Source organism: Drosophila albomicans, chromosome 3 (assembly GCF_009650485.2).
Source record: "Drosophila albomicans strain 15112-1751.03 chromosome 3, ASM965048v2, whole genome shotgun sequence".
Classification (NCBI taxonomy): Eukaryota; Metazoa; Arthropoda; class Insecta; order Diptera; family Drosophilidae; genus Drosophila; species Drosophila albomicans.
In genome coordinates this window covers 33,131,031-33,148,700 of record NC_047629.2, presented here as the reverse complement: position 1 = coordinate 33,148,700, position 17,670 = coordinate 33,131,031, and the positions used below count along the sequence as shown (strand labels likewise).

Sequence of the window (17,670 nt, the reverse complement as noted above, 5' to 3'; positions counted from 1 at the left end):
TTTATCACGCAATACTATGAATATTATCATGAATGCACTTGACATTCAGTGTCGCACTCATTCATAATTGGTGCAAATACAACTTAATGGGTGCGTCTCAAAATATTCGTTGCCAGATTTTTGTCTTCCCGGAATTCATGCAAAAGCGCACAACTCAATTAAAAAAGCATGTTAAACATTAAAATGGTCTGATAACTAACAGCGAATCGATCGATGCTGAGACTGATAAGCACAATCTAATGTTGGCATCGTTTTATGCCTAGGTAAACAAATGTATAAAAAGCCTGCGATATTTCGCTAAAATCGCGGAGTACAACTATAGCAATAGCCGTGGAATATTAGAGCACGCACAGAAATGAAAGGTCAGCCAAAGGAACATCTATAAGTATCATTTTCATCTTAAACCTACTTACATTACAGTTACTCTGCTTGCTGTGGCTATAGTCACCGCATTGGCATCCCTAACCGGAGCCGCCGATCCTGAATGCATCTATCGCAAAATCCGTGGCCTAGCATCACATTGGCCCAATCCCACCGATTGTGCTAGTTACTACCGCTGCTCCAACAAAAATGTTGCCAAGGCCATAACCTGTCCTGTTGGCAAGGAATACAATCCTAAGACTGGCAAATGCGCCACAGCAGGACGTGGTCTCTGTAAACTCTCCCTGGCTGCACCACTGGCTGAGGTGAGTTAAGGACTAAGTATGAGAAAGGATTCATTTGGTAATTTGTATTTTTGCGCTTCAGGTGACCAATGTCTGTGCCGATGAGGTGAATGGCGCCTATCTGCCCAACGCTGACTACTGTAGCCAGTTCTATGTCTGCAACCAGCAGTTGGCCTATCCCCAATACTGTGATTCTGGCAGCTACTTCAACACCACGCTCGCCGCTTGCTGGCCCGATACCGATACAGTCTGCTGGCAAAATATTTGCATCGATCACCCCGATGGCACAGTGGAGCCCAGCACCACCGCCTGTGCCCACTACTATCTCTGCAATGACCAGGAGGCCACCGTGCAGAGCTGTGACAGCGGTTCGTACTTTGATGTTACATTGGCAGAGTGTGTCACCGATGAGGGTAATACGCATTGCTGGGAGAACTTTTGCATTGATAAGCCCGATGGCTCAGCTGTGGCTGATAATGACGACTGTCAGATCTTTTATATTTGCAACAAGGAAACGGCTACAAAACAATATTGCTCTGATGGCTCGTACTTTGATATTTCCGGTCCGAACTGTGTTCCTGGCACTTGTCCTGACAAGAATACAACTACAACGACGCCTGAAACACCCACAACGGAAACACCGTCAACAGGCTGCAATTGTGAAGGCGATATACCCAATGGCGAGCTGACACCCAACGAGGACAACTGCCGTCTGTACTATGCCTGCAAGGATGGCGTGTTGCTGCCAGGCGATTGCCTGAGGGGTAATTACTTCAATAAGGTTTTGAACGTTTGCATGCCTGTGGAGGGTGATGAGTGCCCAGAGAGCTGGTTGCCCGACTGCGAGGAAGGCGATGTGGCTGTCGATGCGCAGAACTGTAACAAGTATTATGTTTGCGAGGATGGCGTTTGGGAATCTCAAACCTGCGACACTGGCTATTACTTCCAGCCGGACTGTGGCAGTTGTGTGGAAGATACGGAACATGTGTGCCCGCAATGCGAAAGCACTGAAACCACAACGCAAGCTGCAGTGATCCCGTCAAGTGAACCCATTCCCACAACGGCGACATTCGAGTGCAACGCAAGTGATCCTACGCACCAGGCAGAAAACTGTTATACGTACTTTGCATGCATTGCCGGCAGCTGGAGAGAAGAGTCCTGCCTGCCTGACACTTACTTCAATGTTACGCTTAAAGCTTGTGTCGCGGACGTAGACAACAAGAATTGTCCTGAGAACAGGATGATGAAGGGATTGCGCAGCAAGCGTAGCGTGGAAGAAGAGCTTAGCAACTGCACTTGTCCTGGCGACATTGCCGAAGGCAGCATTGTGCCACATCCCACTGACTGCGACAAGTATCAAATCTGTGTGGATCAACAGCTCGTCGATGGCAGCTGTGGTCCCGGCAACGTCTTCAGCAGCTGTGATGGTGTCTGTGTGCCCGATGCTGATGGCACTTGCTGGCCGTGTGCCAACAAACCCAACGGCTACCTCATCACCAATCCATCTGACTGCACTTCCTATTTCACCTGCTCCAATGGTGCTGCTATCGAAACGACTTGCCCATCTGGTGAATGGTTCACGGGCGATGCATGTGAGATCGATGTAACTGGAGTATGCATCAATCCTTGCACCTGTGGCACCGGAAACGTTGCCCATCCCATCTGTAATAAATACTATCAGTGCACTGATGGTGTCCCACAGGTAGTCGACTGTCCCGCCAAGCAGGCCTACGATACTGCCACACAAAAATGTTCGACCACAGTATCTTGCAATGCGACACTTTGTGCTGATGCCGTTGATGGTACTGTTTATCCCATTGCTGGCGAAGATACCAAATTCTACATATGCTTGAATAATGAGGCTACGATACATACGTGTCCCGCAAACACTGCTCTGGATCCTACGTATTTGATATGTCTGCCTGTGCCCAGCGTAAGCTATCTTTGAGTAAGCTCACTGACTGCTTAACTTATTATTTTACTTCACTTTTAGTGCGCTTGTGATCAGACGCAGTGCACCTCGAGCTCGCTAGATGAGGCTTATCCTTCCCTGAACAATGACAATTCTACCTTCTGTCTGTGCGAGGAAGATGGTGGCTACTTGCGTAACTGCCCTGAGGGCTATTACTTTGATGCTGACGTAGCTATTTGCACCTTCGTAAGGCTTTCTTTTTAATCCTCATTCCAATTGATTACAGTTTTTGTGTATATTTATTTGCAGACGGGTCCTTGTGATCCTCAGGGCTGCGTCGATGAACCCGAATACTCCCCCCTGGTCAACTACGATGATCCCAACAGCTTTTGTCTGTGCCGCGCTGGCGAACCAGTTCCTGTGCCCTGTCCCATTGGCTACACCTTCAGCAGCTCTTTGCTCATTTGCATTCCAGCTGTAATTCCCGATGTAAGTAGACAATCAACTCCAAGAATTAAGAATTGAGGTGCAAAGATTATATAAATTAAATTTCTTACTACAATTAAATTTTTTCCCAACTGGAAAAAAATCTCCACTTTTGTGATATTAAAAAATAAAATCTTTAAATTATGTAGATCACGAATAGGGCAGACATTTAAACTATTATAATGCTTATCAAATGCTTTTTGCAATTTGATTTCCAGCCCCGCTGCTGTCGCGACTATTGCATTGGCAAGGAGGACGATCTGACTTTCCCTGCTCTGGACACAGATACTGGATTCTGTCTGTGCGTGGATGAGGTGGCCTCCTATAAGGATTGCCCAGCGAACAAGACATATGATGCCGACTTGGGCATCTGCCTCACTTCCTATGTAACAAAGACAAACTATATATTTTGTTGTAACAATTAATAAGCAATTTCTAATCAACCTTTAGCCTGATGTGGAATGCGAGTGCAATCAGTGTGATGCCACACTTTGCAACACACTGGAAGAAAATGATACCTTTGGCGTACCGGGAGATACCAGTGGCTTCTGCTATTGCAAGGATTATTGTGCAGTGTACGAGAAATGTCCTGATGGCAAAGAATTCGATGATGAACTATCGATTTGTTTGGAACCTGCGGTACGCCTGAAAAGAGTTTAACAAACTGGGAACAGTTTTATGATATACTACCGACTATTCTTTGTAGGGCCCCGTTGTCTGCGACGAATCACAATGCGACTTACTGGAGGAATATGAAACGTATCCGGCAGATAATGGCACCGATGGCTTCTGCTACTGCATGGACGGTCTGCCAATTTACAGGCCTTGCCCAGATGGCAAGGAGTACGACATAACCGATGGCATATGCCTTGATGTATTGGTTAGTTCAACAATGATACAAGCAAAACTGTAGAAAAAACGTTAATAATCACGATATCCTCAAAAAGGTGCCAAGTTGTGACTGCGACCAGGACAAATGCAGCTGCCTTGCTGAGTTTGAGCCTTACCCCTCCAACAACGATGACGACACCAGTTTCTGCTACTGCAAGGGTGGCATCGGTATCTTGGACAACTGTCCAGTCGGCAAGGTCTTTGATGCCGAAGAGGGCATTTGCATTCTTCAAGCAGTAAGCACTTAAAGGTATATACTTTAATTATGTAATATTTAATAATATATTTTTATTCAGGCTTCTGAATGCGTCTGTGAAGCAAATAAATGTGCCAGTCTTCCGGACGATACCGTGTTTGCGGCACTAAACACCACGTTTGGTTTCTGTCTGTGTCTCCAGGGTGTCAACATCTATGAACCTTGTCCCGATGGCAAGGAATTTGATGCCACCTTTGAGATTTGTCTGGCATCAGCCAAAACCCTCAATCAAGAAATCTCTTGCGATGTTAATCAATGCCGCAGCTTAGTGGAATTCGCCACTTTTGCTGCCGCTGACACTGAGTATGGCTATTGCTTCTGCGAGTCCAATGATAGTGTCACCTACAAGACCTGTTCCAACGGTCACATGTACGATGCCAGCCTTGGCGTCTGTTTGGTCGATGCCTGCGATGCCATGCAGTGTCGCTCCCGCATTCCATTCGAGGCATTTGCAGCCAAGAACACCACCAGAGGTTTCTGTGCTTGCGATATTACACCCATCTATTACCACTGCTCGGCTGGACATGTCTTCGATGATGTTCTGGGTGTTTGCGTGGATGAAATGACTGCCACGGTGGCTGCCTGCGATCCTCGCGAGTGCCGCAATCGCGTGCAGTTCGAGCCCTTCGCTGCCAAGAACGACACCGTGGGCTTCTGCTCCTGCGATGGCAAGGAAGAAATTGTCACCTACCACAGATGCGTGGAGGGCAAGCTGTTCGATCGCAAGCTAGAAATGTGCCTGAGCAGCGAACATAGTGTGCAGAAGAGATCCGTTGAGCCGGAGGAAAAAGTAAGATCGATTTCACTGCTAAAGCGTTTCTTCCAGAAACTAGTCTAAGCCATGTACACTGTATGCGACCCACCCACGACCTTCGACTTCGTTCAATGACCTGCACCCTGTAGACCTACTTACCTATCTACTATACTACATATATACATCTATCTATCCTACTTATCTAATCGTTTATACTTATGCTTGTTATTTGTCTGTAGTTGTTATGTGAGATATTATGAGAAATTCCGCTTGCTCCAAATATATACTATACTGTTTACTTACTCAAATCTGCGATCTTTTATTTCAATTCATTTCCAACCTCAATTTCTAATCATTTATATTGCACCTGTTTTTTTAAATTCCATAGACAAAAAACTCTTTCACTTCATTTAAAGAGTAGAATAATTATTTGTCTAATTAAAATCAAAATGCTTGTTGCAAAAATTAATGACCTCAAACTGCAGTTCACGTTATAGCTTCATCAATTTTATCTTCCTAAGTAAACTCTGACAGTGAAAACTGAGTGTTTCTGCTAGTCAGACTCTAGATTTGTTATATATCTATGAAATTAGATTAAATTCATAACAATTTCTTCTAATTCTTCGGTTTTGTAAACCAAATACAGCATCTACTTAAGTTTAATGCTGCATCTTAAAAGTTAAATATGTTTCTAGTCATGAAGTCTACATTTGTCTTAACTATTTTCTCCTTAATCACACTATAAATTCTATCATTTCTAAAATATTAAATTCATGAGCAGAACTATCGGACGTTTTTTAAAGCTAAAGCTAAAGACGTATAATATCATAGCAAGAACAACAAAACAACAGACCTAATTGAAGCAAATTATATGTTGCTAAAAAACTTTTCTAATTCAGATTTGTGTTAAATTTTTCTTCTTTACAGTTCGCCTGCGAAGTAAATGAGAAACGTTCGCTGCCCTCAAACTGTTCCCAGTACGAGATCTGCGTGGATGGCAATTGGCGACGTCGCACTTGCTCCGACGAACGCTACTACAATCCGGAGCAACAGCGTTGTCTAGAGCCTCGTGACGACATGGTGTGCAACTATGCTCGAGTGCCTGGACTGCCTGTATGCGATTTGCGTAGTGAATCTGAATCTATTCCCAGTCGAAGTGGGAAGAGTAGCTGCCTGCAATACTTCCGCTGCAATGCCGGCAGATGGCGCCTGCGCAGCTGTCCACGCCGTCATTACTACGCCACGCATGTGAACACTTGCCTGCCCATGCCCGTCTACGAGGGCGACGACTTTTGTGGCTGGCTCAATCGAACTGCAATCTCCACAAGCTGTCGACATCTTGCAGTGCGTCCTTCTGCAGGCAGTTGTTCCACGTTTTTGATGTGCACCGATAACGAATGGTGGCTGCAATCATGTCCACTGGGCATGTACTTCAGTCGGCAGCACAACTACTGTCTGCCCAACGATGCCAATCAATGTGAGCTGTCGCGCAATGCAACCTGCTTGGAGGATGGCCAGCGACGCGGCATCGCGGGCAGCTGTCGCTCGTTTGAGTTGTGTGTGTCAGGCAAATGGCTGAGCGGCACTTGCCACAGCTGGGAACAGTTTGAGCCGCAGCTGGGCTGCATGCCAATCGATGGCAGCTGCCAGGGCAATGGCCTACGACGCGCCTGCAATCCCGGCGAGCTGCGTGCGATGCCCGTCAATTGTAGTCAGCTGTTCTACTACTGTGTGGCCGATGAGTGGCAAGTAGTTAGTTGCTTGCGTGGTCAAAGCCTTGACATCGAGTTGGGCAAATGTCAATCGCAGGACAAGTGTCAGCTGCCGGTTAAGGAAAAGGATTACTCGACAAACAACTGTGTGGGTCAGTCCGATGGCACGAGTGTGCCGCATCCCGATGACTGCACTCGCTTCTACATCTGTCTGCAACAGCAACCGGCGCTGCCACAAAACTGCGCCAACGGCAGCTTTTTCGATGCCGCTCGCAGCTATTGTCGCCCCAACGATGGCAGCTGCCAGCAGCTGGGCACGATTTGCAGCAACAAAACAAATGGCGCATTGATACCACATCTGCAGAATTGTCGCGCCTACTACAACTGCTCCAATACAACGACACAGCTGCTCTACTGCCCCAAGGGACAATACTTCGATGGCACACTGCTGCAATGCCGCCTTGATCTGGGACAGTGCAAGCAGCAACCGATGTCCGACTCGGAGACGAGCTTGGGTCTCTGCACTGGACTACAACATGGCGCTCAGTTGCCGCACAAGCTCTACTGCAATCTCTACTATGTGTGCGTGCGTGGCCTGGCCATCTCGGTGCAGTGCGAAGAGCAGCAACGCTTCAATGCCACGCTGGGCAGCTGTGTCAAACAGCTCGAGTCGGAGGTGGAGTGCCTGCATGGCCAGCTAGATGACAAGTTAAACAGCAGCGCCGTCTACAGCTGCGACACGCTACAAGATGGCAGCTATGTGCCTGACTATCGTGACTGCACCAAGTATTACATTTGTGCTGGCGGTATTGCTTTGAGCCAACACTGCGCACTGGGCTCGTACTTTGATGCCGAGCAGCTGCTTTGTCTACCTGCCGATGGCGTTTGTCCTTATGTGCCTGACTCTAACTCCAACAGCGAGCGACAGCAGCCGCCGAATCCGCTGATCTGCGAGGGTAAACATGGCTTCATTATGCCAGACACATCGAATTGCAACAATTTCTTTATTTGCATTGCGAATAAATTGCGCTGCGATCGTTGCTATAGCGGCTACTTTTTCAATGCCACACTGCAACAGTGTCAGCCCATTGAAGTCACCTTGGAAGAGGAGAAGGATGTGCAGCTAGAGCTAAAGTCAGCGTTAATTACAGAGCAGGAGCTGCCCATGAAGGAGTCGCATTCCTGGGACCAATGCAACGATGCACCCACAGATTTTGTGCAGGTCTGCGAATATATTGGCGAAGGTTCATCCATTGCGGAGCCGGGAGATTGTCGTCGCTACATCAGTTGTGAGGAGAATGAACCCAGCTCACAGCGTTGTCGCAATGGCGAGAGCTACGACAGTTTGCTTGGCATCTGTCGTCAAAATGATGGTACCTGTTTGATGGAGAACGGCGAACGTGTTGGCGTCTGCAATGGCAAGCATGGACAGCTGGCCAGAGACTCTCAAAATTGTCGTGGCTACTTTGTTTGTGTGCATGGCCAGAAGATCGAGGCAGAGTGCGAGCCGGGTCACTATTTCAACAGGGTAACCAATACTTGCCAGCTGGATGTGCTGCAACAGTGCAACGGCAATACCAACGAGGTGGCAAAGCCCAAGATCGATGAGCCATCGATTTAATCTTTCAACTATTTATACTGCAATCTAAAGTAATCACGCTTGGGGAATTCTTTAACTTAACTTCTTAATTGGTGATGGTCTAAATAAAAACATTTTTTAATGGTGATGGATAAAATAAAGATATTACAAAAAAAAAATACTTAGAATTATAAGCAGTTGAATTTAAAATTTTAACTAATTTCTTTCAATTAAAAATTTTAATGGTGATGGATACAATAAAGATATTACAAAAGAAATACTTAGAATTATAAGCAGTTGAATTTAAAATTTTAACTAATTGTTTGGTGTTAGTCTCAAAAAAATATTTTAATGGTGATGGATACATTAAAGATAAAAAATACTCAAAAATATTATCAATTTAATTTAAAGTTGGATTACATTCCCCAGACTTTTATGAAATGATCAGTAAATAATTCTAATAATAATAATTCGAATTAAATTTTAAAGTTTTATTTCTGACGTTGATCGTGCCGACCAATATAAAGAAGGTTAACTGCTTGCTAGAGAGAGCAAGCAGCTCAAGCGATTAACAGAGTTAAGCATGCTAACAGAACTAAACTTATTAATCGAGACAGTAACACGAAATAATAACACGAAACTGTTAACAGAGCCAAGCCCGAGTGCTATTTAAGAAGTTACTGGTGAGAGAACTTGGGATAATTTAAGTTCAAAGTGATAAGCCAACAGACGTTAGACTACAAAGCATTTACTTCCACCTCTCTGATACGACGAAGCTAACTTGAGGTAAAGTAAAATTAAATATGTTGAAAAATATGAGCAATCCTTTGACCAGGAACAGTTTTGTTAGACCACCTCAATATAGAAAAATTAAACGGTTGCAAACATTCGCCAACGTTTCTGTTTACGTGACTACACATAGACACATTCAAGCTATAAAAAACATGTTTGCGATCAGTCTGTGTTTTGTGTTTATAGACAATACTTAACACGCTATAGGTTGTTTAATAACAATACGCTTGCAAAAATCTGTAAGGCAAATCTCGGTAGTGGTACCGAAGGTTATATCAGGTACAAACGTTTCGTTCCAAATTGCATATGTTCCTATGTATATATATATGGCCCAGCTGATCAAAAGATTCAGAAGTAGTGAAAAACACTGATTTTTTTCAATTTATATTATCATACTAGCACAACAATCAATTTCCTAGTAACGCAAATGCAAATCCAAGAATCTCTAATTCAAACTAAACAAAAGAAATAAATGTCACTAACCCTTTTTTAAAACTGTGGCCCAGATTGTGCACTGTTCAATAATATTTTCATATTGCGTTTAGAATTTCCGTCAATTAAATGTCAAGACCCTCTAGACCACGCATTAGCACCCACAGCAAAAGTTGTACGCTCTAGTTCTTTCATTCTTGTATATTTTTTTGGGGGGAACCAGGTGAGAGAGAGCAACACATGAATATAATAAACTACTTTGATTATCTATTGGATACTCACAAATGTCCTACAACAGTAAGGCGATAAAGGCACCAAAGGCGGCAAGGAGGCATTTGCGTCAGCAGTCAGAGACCTGTGGGGGTCGTCACAATTCAAAATAGAATAAAGGACAGTGACAAGCTGTCCAGAGCACAGTGGCTAACATGTCCTCCTGCGATTGTGCCTGTGCCTGTGCCTGCGATTGCGACTGCGACAGCTACTCTGACAGTGACTGCGGACTGTGACTGTTGCAAGTACTCGTAGTTGGTCATTCGTGTGCGAGTGCTTCAACAAATCGGTCGAAAGCTCCCTGGTCTCCATTATATAGCAAGTCGACGTGTTAATAACTAATAATGGACACGCGAGCGAGCGAGTGAGCGAGACTGAATAGAATAGCATTAAATAGAATAGAAACAATTGTTAACGATAATGAAGAGACAATGATTGAAGGCATTTAAAATCAATACGAAATCACAACAATTGAATAAAATTCAAATGCAAAGTGTGTGTGTGTCTGTGTGTATGAGAAAAGAAATTATTAACGGATAAAAAGGCATTTGAATAACGCGCTTGGGAATCAATAATCGATTATTAATATAGAACTTGAAAAATGACAACGTGGAATCAATAAACCTTCAATTGCTGTGATTGCTTCTATGGCATGGGACTTTGCACAACTGACAAGCTCCAACCGCCAACAACAAAAGCAACCACAAGGACTATAACAAGAAAGAGTAAACAACCAAAGGCAACCTCAACACCACTGAGGAACGCATTTAGCAACTTCAAGACAGGTACAATTGCATCTATTTTAACTCGTCTTTAGTATTATTCTAATGTGAATATTATAATTGGGTCGCATTCGATTTTTATTCAATTGTGGGAATAATAAAACTTTGGGAATTGGGTTAGTGAAACACAAAAAAAAGGACATACTCACACCCCTCGGTTATCCTTGACTATTGACGTCCGCCGACACAAAAAGCACAGACCAGGCGAAAGTGTCAAGAAGCTAAGCAACAAGTTTATTTATTTACATTTATCGATCCAATTACATGTCTTTTGAACTAATGAACTTTATCATATGGACATATGAGGTCATAAAAAACGTACCTACCTACCTCCCTCCCTCCCTCGTCGAGCCTTCCACACATTGTCCTATGCGTGAGGCAAACCCATTCACAGCCATGACGAGACAATTGTACACACATAGAACACTATAAATACATATCTCGTGTTTGTCCAATGTATAAATACTCTAACTATAACGTTTTTATTAACAATCAAGTGCCCTTTAAGCACTCCTCGGCCACGAGATGCCCTTATTCATCCAGTTTTAACAAACATTCAATCTTAAGCACCGCAATGCGCATAATCAATATGCTGAACAGCCGCACAGCCTTTAACGTATACTTAATGACGTGCGTATCTTGCAGCTTACGCACGCTAGATGGCGCCAACAACCCAATGCGAGTAAAAAGTTGTTGATGGGGGAGTAATATGTTTTTTGTGAATTCATTGTTATTTACGGATACATGTTATATTTATACATTATAATTATAGATATATATATTTATTTTTTTCTATTTTCTTTTTATTTAACTTCGTATTTGATATCCTTTGCTCTCTTTCTATTTATTATATACAATTTAATATTTACAAACAAATATTTGCTGTTATTGTATTTGATATTTTTTCATATATAATTTTGTATACTATTGTATCAATTATTTCCTAACCAAATTTTATTTATTTTTCTTTTTAATACTTATATTTGTATTGTTCATTACTTGTCATTTACCATGCATTAATTATTTGTTTGTTAGAAACCTTCAACCACAAACAAAATAGTGAGTCCTGTGTAAATTGTCTATGTATACATTAAATTACCTATGCATATATACATATTTAGTGGCATTTACATAGACGAGTAGTAAAGGTAATTCCTTTAATATATTGTGCTATTGTGTGTTGTTTTCAATTTGAGAAACACGAGGGAATTAGTGGAAATATGTATGAAGGGCATAGTTTGTGAGTTCAATTTCAACGAGTAGATAATAAATGCTAAATGACGGAATTGTTTGTGTCATTCAGTCGGTCGGTCATCGACTACGTATTAGAGGTAATTTTATGTTCACACGTCAATTGTATGCTTATGCTCGATTTATATTATGCATGAGAGTTCCAAAATCATATTCGCCCCCAAATTGTTGACTTTTGAGGGTTTATTTAAAGTAACTTGCCACACGCAACGGAATGCGTGTCGCTCGAGGATGAGTAATCGCATTATTGGTAGAGAGTAGATGGTTGATGGTAGATAGTAGATCATATGCAACGTCAAAATGGAAATGGAAATACATATTTTATTATGGGTACGGTGACAGGTGTTTTACTACCGCGCGCGCTAAATTGTAGGTCAAATTATAAAGTAGTTTGATCCAGAAAAAAAAGTAATAATAATAAATAGAAATTTGGTATGACCCGGACTTATGCATATGACATTATTTCACTCTCGAACTCTACAAATTATCAGCTTTATTCTTATTTTCGTAGTCTCTACGCACGGTGTGTGCTGTGACGGCATTGCCAACAAAGTGCTGGACATAAAATGAGCAGTCACTTCGAGGTGCCGAGTGGCAAATCGAATGTGTTTCAAATACGTATCGATAGCGTTGAGGATGAAAGCACTTCACCCGTAACGGAAGCCAGTTCTCGCGAGGATCTCATCGGCAGTACAGCGGCTGAGAGCGAAAGAACTGTCGAAGAGACCGTCTTTCAGTTTCCCAGTAAGTCGTCTCACCTCTTCTCAGTTAACTGGCAACAAGTTAAGAGCTCTTTTTCAACAGGATTTCTGTCTGTGCCCATACTACGTAATCCACGCCACAACTCGACACCCACAACGCGTCGAGAAGTCGTCTCGAGTCCGGCGAAAAGTGAACGCATGATACGCAACAGCGTGCCCAAGCAAAGACCGCGAAGACTCAGCCAGGACAGTGGCATAGTGGCAGGCCGTCTAGTGGGTTATGCTGTAAGTTGAACAAAACTTAGATGCTGGAAGTACTTTATATTAATTACATATTATTCACAGGAGAGTCCCTTGAATGATCTAGATCTCAAGCTTCGTCCAATGGCGACTAGCGTCACTGTGGATAATATCTACAGTTTTCTGGAGGCAGAGCGCCAACCCGACAGCACACCCATTGCCGGCAGTCGTCCAGTCTCGCCCAAGGCCCAAGTGAGGACCATTCCATTGAGCGGTAACGCTGCGTCCGCTTCATACACCGAGAAATGGCTGAACTCATCGATGATGCGGGGCAGCAATGGCTCCTACTATCAGAAGAGCAACTCAATAGCCGTGCCGTTGCCCACACACCTGGAAACCGAATCGGCGGAGCCAAGTCCCACACAGGCCTTTGGGCCCAAGATCGTGGGCAGTCACGATGAGGATATACCCGGCACAGCCATGCGACGCACTTTGGGCCTAAATCTCAGCCCTGTGCTGGTGGCTCGTAAGTCGATAGCAGATGATAAGGTTAATCAATCGTATGAGGTAGTCGACTCATCGCATTCGAATGTGATGAACGATCAGTTTGGCTATCGACAATTAATGCCCGCGGAACGCAAACCCTCCACAGAGGAGAGCAGCATTGCCGGCAGCTACATGAGTAGTCGAAAGGCTAGCAAAAGCAACAGCCTGACTGGAGATGGTAACGATGAACGACGCATCAGCAAACAGGATCGCGAAGGACTCGATCCGGAGTCGCTGCTGTTTCGCGATGGACGTCGTAAGGTGGACATGGTGCTGGCCTGGGAGGAGGAGGACTTGGGTGTCATGACCGAGGCGGAGGCACGGCGACGCGACATTCGACGCTGTTTCATGGACAATCTTGTGAAGGAGGGACTTGAGGTGGAGCTGGAGGACAAGTCGCAGTCGTTCAACGAGAAGACCTTCTTCTTGAAAATCCATTTGCCCTGGCGACTAGAGACTCGACTCGCCGAGGTCATGAATCTCAAGTTTCCCATCAAGCGCTTCATCACCATTTCAGTGAAGCCATCGTGGGTAAGTATTATATACAGGAAATTTCCTAAGGATGAAACGGTACATAAGCCTTCTTTCTCGTTTTAGGATGAGGACAATGTGGTCATGCGCAATGTGCAGTATTGGAAGGATGTCTGGCAGCGCTTGACTAAAAAGATACAACTCGACCACAGTCTGCTGGAAGGCGAAACAACTTTCAAGGCAGCCACAGCCAATGGCAATCCAGAGGAACAGTGAGTTATCCTCCTGAATCTGAACGTCAATCTGTACTTAAATATAACTTCCACCATTCAGATTCATTGTCAAGGATCGCGCTACAGCTTACACCAGTGCCCAGCGCTCTCTCATGGTGATGCAGGTGCTGATTCGCACTCCGTATGATGAAAGCGATCGCAGTGGCATTCGCAGACTGCTCAACGATGGCACCTATCTGGGTTGCTTTCCTCTGCACGAGGGTCGCTACGATCGTCCACACTCGAGTGGTGTATCATTAGATCGCCGTGTGCTCTATCAGACCTGGGCACACCCATCACAGTGGTACAAAAAGCAACCATTGTGCCTAGTGCGCAAATATTTTGGCGATAAGATTGCATTATACTTCTGCTGGCTGGGCTTCTACACAGAGATGCTGGTGTATCCGGCTGTTGTGGGCACACTCTGTTTTATCTATGGCCTGGCCACACTCGAATCGGAGGATAATACGCCCAGCAAGGAGATATGCAATGAATACGGCACAGGCAACATCACACTCTGCCCACTATGCGACAAGGCGTGCAGCTACCAAAGACTCTCCGAATCGTGCCTCTTCTCGCGACTGACTTATCTCTTTGACAATCCCTCCACAGTATTCTTTGCCATCTTTATGAGCTTTTGGGGTAAGTAGTCGTGATATAATATATATAGAAAATTATAGGGATACAGGGTTGAAAGAGGTCAAAGACTGACTGTCTTTCTTCCAAAAGAATATAACAACTAGAGATAATAAATATTGGGAGAATATTAAAAGGAGTTTAATATAATACTACAAGTTTAAAGGAATAACCAAGAATTTAGTTACATAAAATAATAATCCCACTGTGATTGTATTCTGAGCTTTTCCTTTTGATTTTCGTAATCATTTCCCGAAATGTAATATTTCCAATCTAAGTGCAAATCTTTTTATATATAAATCATGCTAATTTTTAGCTACTACATTTCTGGAACTGTGGAAGCGAAAGCAATCTGTTCTAGTTTGGGAATGGGATCTACATAATGTTGAAATGGATGAGGAGAATCGACCCGAGTTTGAAACCAATGCCACCACATTCCGAATGAATCCAGTGACCCGAGAAAAGGAACCCTACATGTCCACCTGGAGTCGAGCCATACGTTTCGTCATCACAGGCAGCGCAGTGCTCTTTATGGTAATGAATCAAAATACACACGGTAGCTGTTTAATTACTTAAGCTCGCGATCTCTCCTCAGATCTCTGTTGTGCTCTCTGCCGTGTTGGGTACCATCATCTACCGCATCTCCTTGGTCTCAGTCATCTACGGTGGCGGCGGTTTCTTTGTTAAGGAGCATGCCAAATTGTTTACTACTGTTACCGCTGCGTTGATCAATTTGGTGGTCATCATGATACTTACACGAGTGAGTTATTTTTTTATATATAGTATTTAAGCATTTATTAATTATTTATTTTCGGCAGATTTACCACCGCATGGCAATTAAGCTAACGAACCTGGAGAATCCACGCACTCACACTGAATACGAGGATTCATATACGTTCAAAATATTCTTCTTTGAGTTTATGAACTTTTATTCGTCCCTCATCTACATAGCCTTCTTTAAGGGCCGCTTTTTCGACTATCCTGGCGATGATCAGGCTCGACGCAGCGAGTTTTTCCGACTGAAAAACGACATTTGTGATCCGGCGGGCTGCTTGTCTGAGCTCTGTATACAATTGGTAAGTTTATTTTTATATATTTTATACCTTGTCCGCAAAGCATAGTCAACGAATTTTAGACAGGAAATAAAAATTAAACTTCCTTGAGAGGCATTCAAAATTACGAGAACGGATAACTGCTTGCTTACTTTGCATAATTCGGCAAACAGTCCATTTAATACGGGCTTGAGATGGAAAGAAAGCAGAATATATTATAGAGCTTTAACAAAACTGTCACATTTACTGTTGCATTAGTCTAATATAAGGGAATTTCTTAAGCATTCATTTTATTTACTAATTCAATTCAATTTCCATAAACATATCTTAATTTATTATTTGCTTAAATTATATTTTATTGCAAACTTCGCCCAATAATTTTAATTAATGTAATGAATGTATTACAGGCCATCATTATGGTGGGCAAACAGTGCTGGAACAACTTCATGGAGTATTTGTTTCCAAAGTTCTGGAACTGGTGGCGTCAGCGCAAGCACAAACAGGTATGCATTAAAAAGACAAATCAACTAGATGTATATCAAATATAAAGTTTTCCAATGGATACCAAATTGTTGCATTTTAATTGCAGGCCACAATTGACGAGTCGCATCTACACATGGCCTGGGAGCAGGACTATCACATGCAAGATCCCGGACGCTTGGCGCTCTTTGATGAATACCTCGAAATGAGTGAGTAATGAATGCATTGACTGAGTTAATTCAATTAAAAATATAAATTGTGAAAATTGCAGTTCTACAATATGGATTTGTCACGCTATTCGTGGCCGCCTTCCCCCTTGCTCCTCTCTTTGCGCTGCTCAACAATGTGGCCGAAATACGTTTGGATGCCTACAAGATGGTCACACAGGCCAGACGACCTTTGGCAGAACGAGTGGAGGATATTGGCGCCTGGTATGGCATATTACGAATTATTACGTATACGGCTGTGGTCTCTAATGCCTTTGTGATCGCCTACACAAGTGATTTCATACCGCGTACCGTCTACAAATTTGTTTACTCGGAATCGCATACTCTGGCTGGATATATCGAGCACTCGCTATCCATATTCAATACGTCCGATTACAAGGAAGAATGGGGAGCAACGAGCAGTGAACGTGATCCGGATACCTGTCAATATCGTGGCTATCGGTAAGTTGTAATATGCACATATATATCGTATATGGATCACTTCAATTAACTTTTGATTGCAGCAATGGCCCCAAGGACTATGAACCCTACGGACTTAGTCCACATTATTGGCATGTTTTCGCTGCTCGTCTCGCTTTTGTGGTTGTATTTGAGCATGTGGTATTTGTTCTTACTGGTATCATGCAGTTCATCATACCCGATGTGCCGTCCGAGGTAAAGACGCAAATGCAACGCGAACAGCTGCTGGCAAAGGAGGCGAAATATCATCATGGCATCAAGCGTGCCCAAGGAGACAATCAGGATATTGCAAGTTTATTCCGAGATGCCACCAATCGTCAATCGTTGGCCGGCAGTCAAACAACATCGCGGGGAAGTTGGGCACGTCGTTTCAGTCGCTTAAGCGATGGATTAGATGCCCATGTGGAGGTTGCAGCGCGGCCACGACGTTCGGTGGAGTCAACCGTGTGGGAAGTTTCCTGACACGAAGAGGAGGCCGAGAGCGATATACCCAACAATCAGCAAGCTAACAGATGAGAATAGAAGACCCAAGTCTATGGTCTCCTTTTTCTCCATAGCACCTATGACTACGATTGCTATTATTATGAAGTCTTTGAATTTATTATTTACCCGACAACTGTTACTATTACTATTTCAATTACTTTAAACTTAAACACAAATTTACCTGATCAATATTAATGTAAATAAATATGATTTTAAGTAAATAAAGCTTGGCAGTTATTTATTGAGAAAACCAAATTTCAACAAAACATTGTGTTGAAAATAGGGATGCAACTACTTGCAAGCAGTTGCGTAAAGCAGTGC

The 17,670-nt window shown here is 43.4% G+C and overlaps 2 protein-coding genes across 2 annotated transcripts; both read left to right on the top strand.

The window, feature by feature from the left end:
* Nucleotides 1-305: 305 nt before the first annotated feature.
* Nucleotides 306-8,384, top strand: LOC117570956 (uncharacterized). Its single transcript, XM_034252891.2, has 11 exons — nt 306-362; nt 421-686; nt 748-2,598; nt 2,659-2,823; nt 2,887-3,066; nt 3,282-3,449; nt 3,514-3,702; nt 3,770-3,943; nt 4,011-4,190; nt 4,251-5,000; nt 5,892-8,384. The coding sequence occupies exons 1-11, from the start codon at nt 356-358 to the stop codon at nt 8,295-8,297; spliced, it is 6,336 nt and encodes a 2,111-aa protein (XP_034108782.1). The 5' UTR covers nt 306-355; the 3' UTR covers nt 8,298-8,384.
* A 3,934-nt stretch (nt 8,385-12,318) lies between these two features.
* LOC117571683 (anoctamin-4) lies at nt 12,319-17,574 on the top strand. The gene is given in 12 exon segments (XM_034253923.2): nt 12,319-12,526; nt 12,587-12,768; nt 12,829-13,800; nt 13,867-14,012; nt 14,074-14,654; nt 14,965-15,182; nt 15,244-15,408; nt 15,467-15,724; nt 16,108-16,203; nt 16,290-16,389; nt 16,452-16,848; nt 16,911-17,574. Coding segments are annotated over 12 exon segments (3,765 nt in total). The 5' UTR covers nt 12,319-12,348; the 3' UTR covers nt 17,383-17,574.
* Nucleotides 17,575-17,670: the final 96 nt, after the last annotated feature.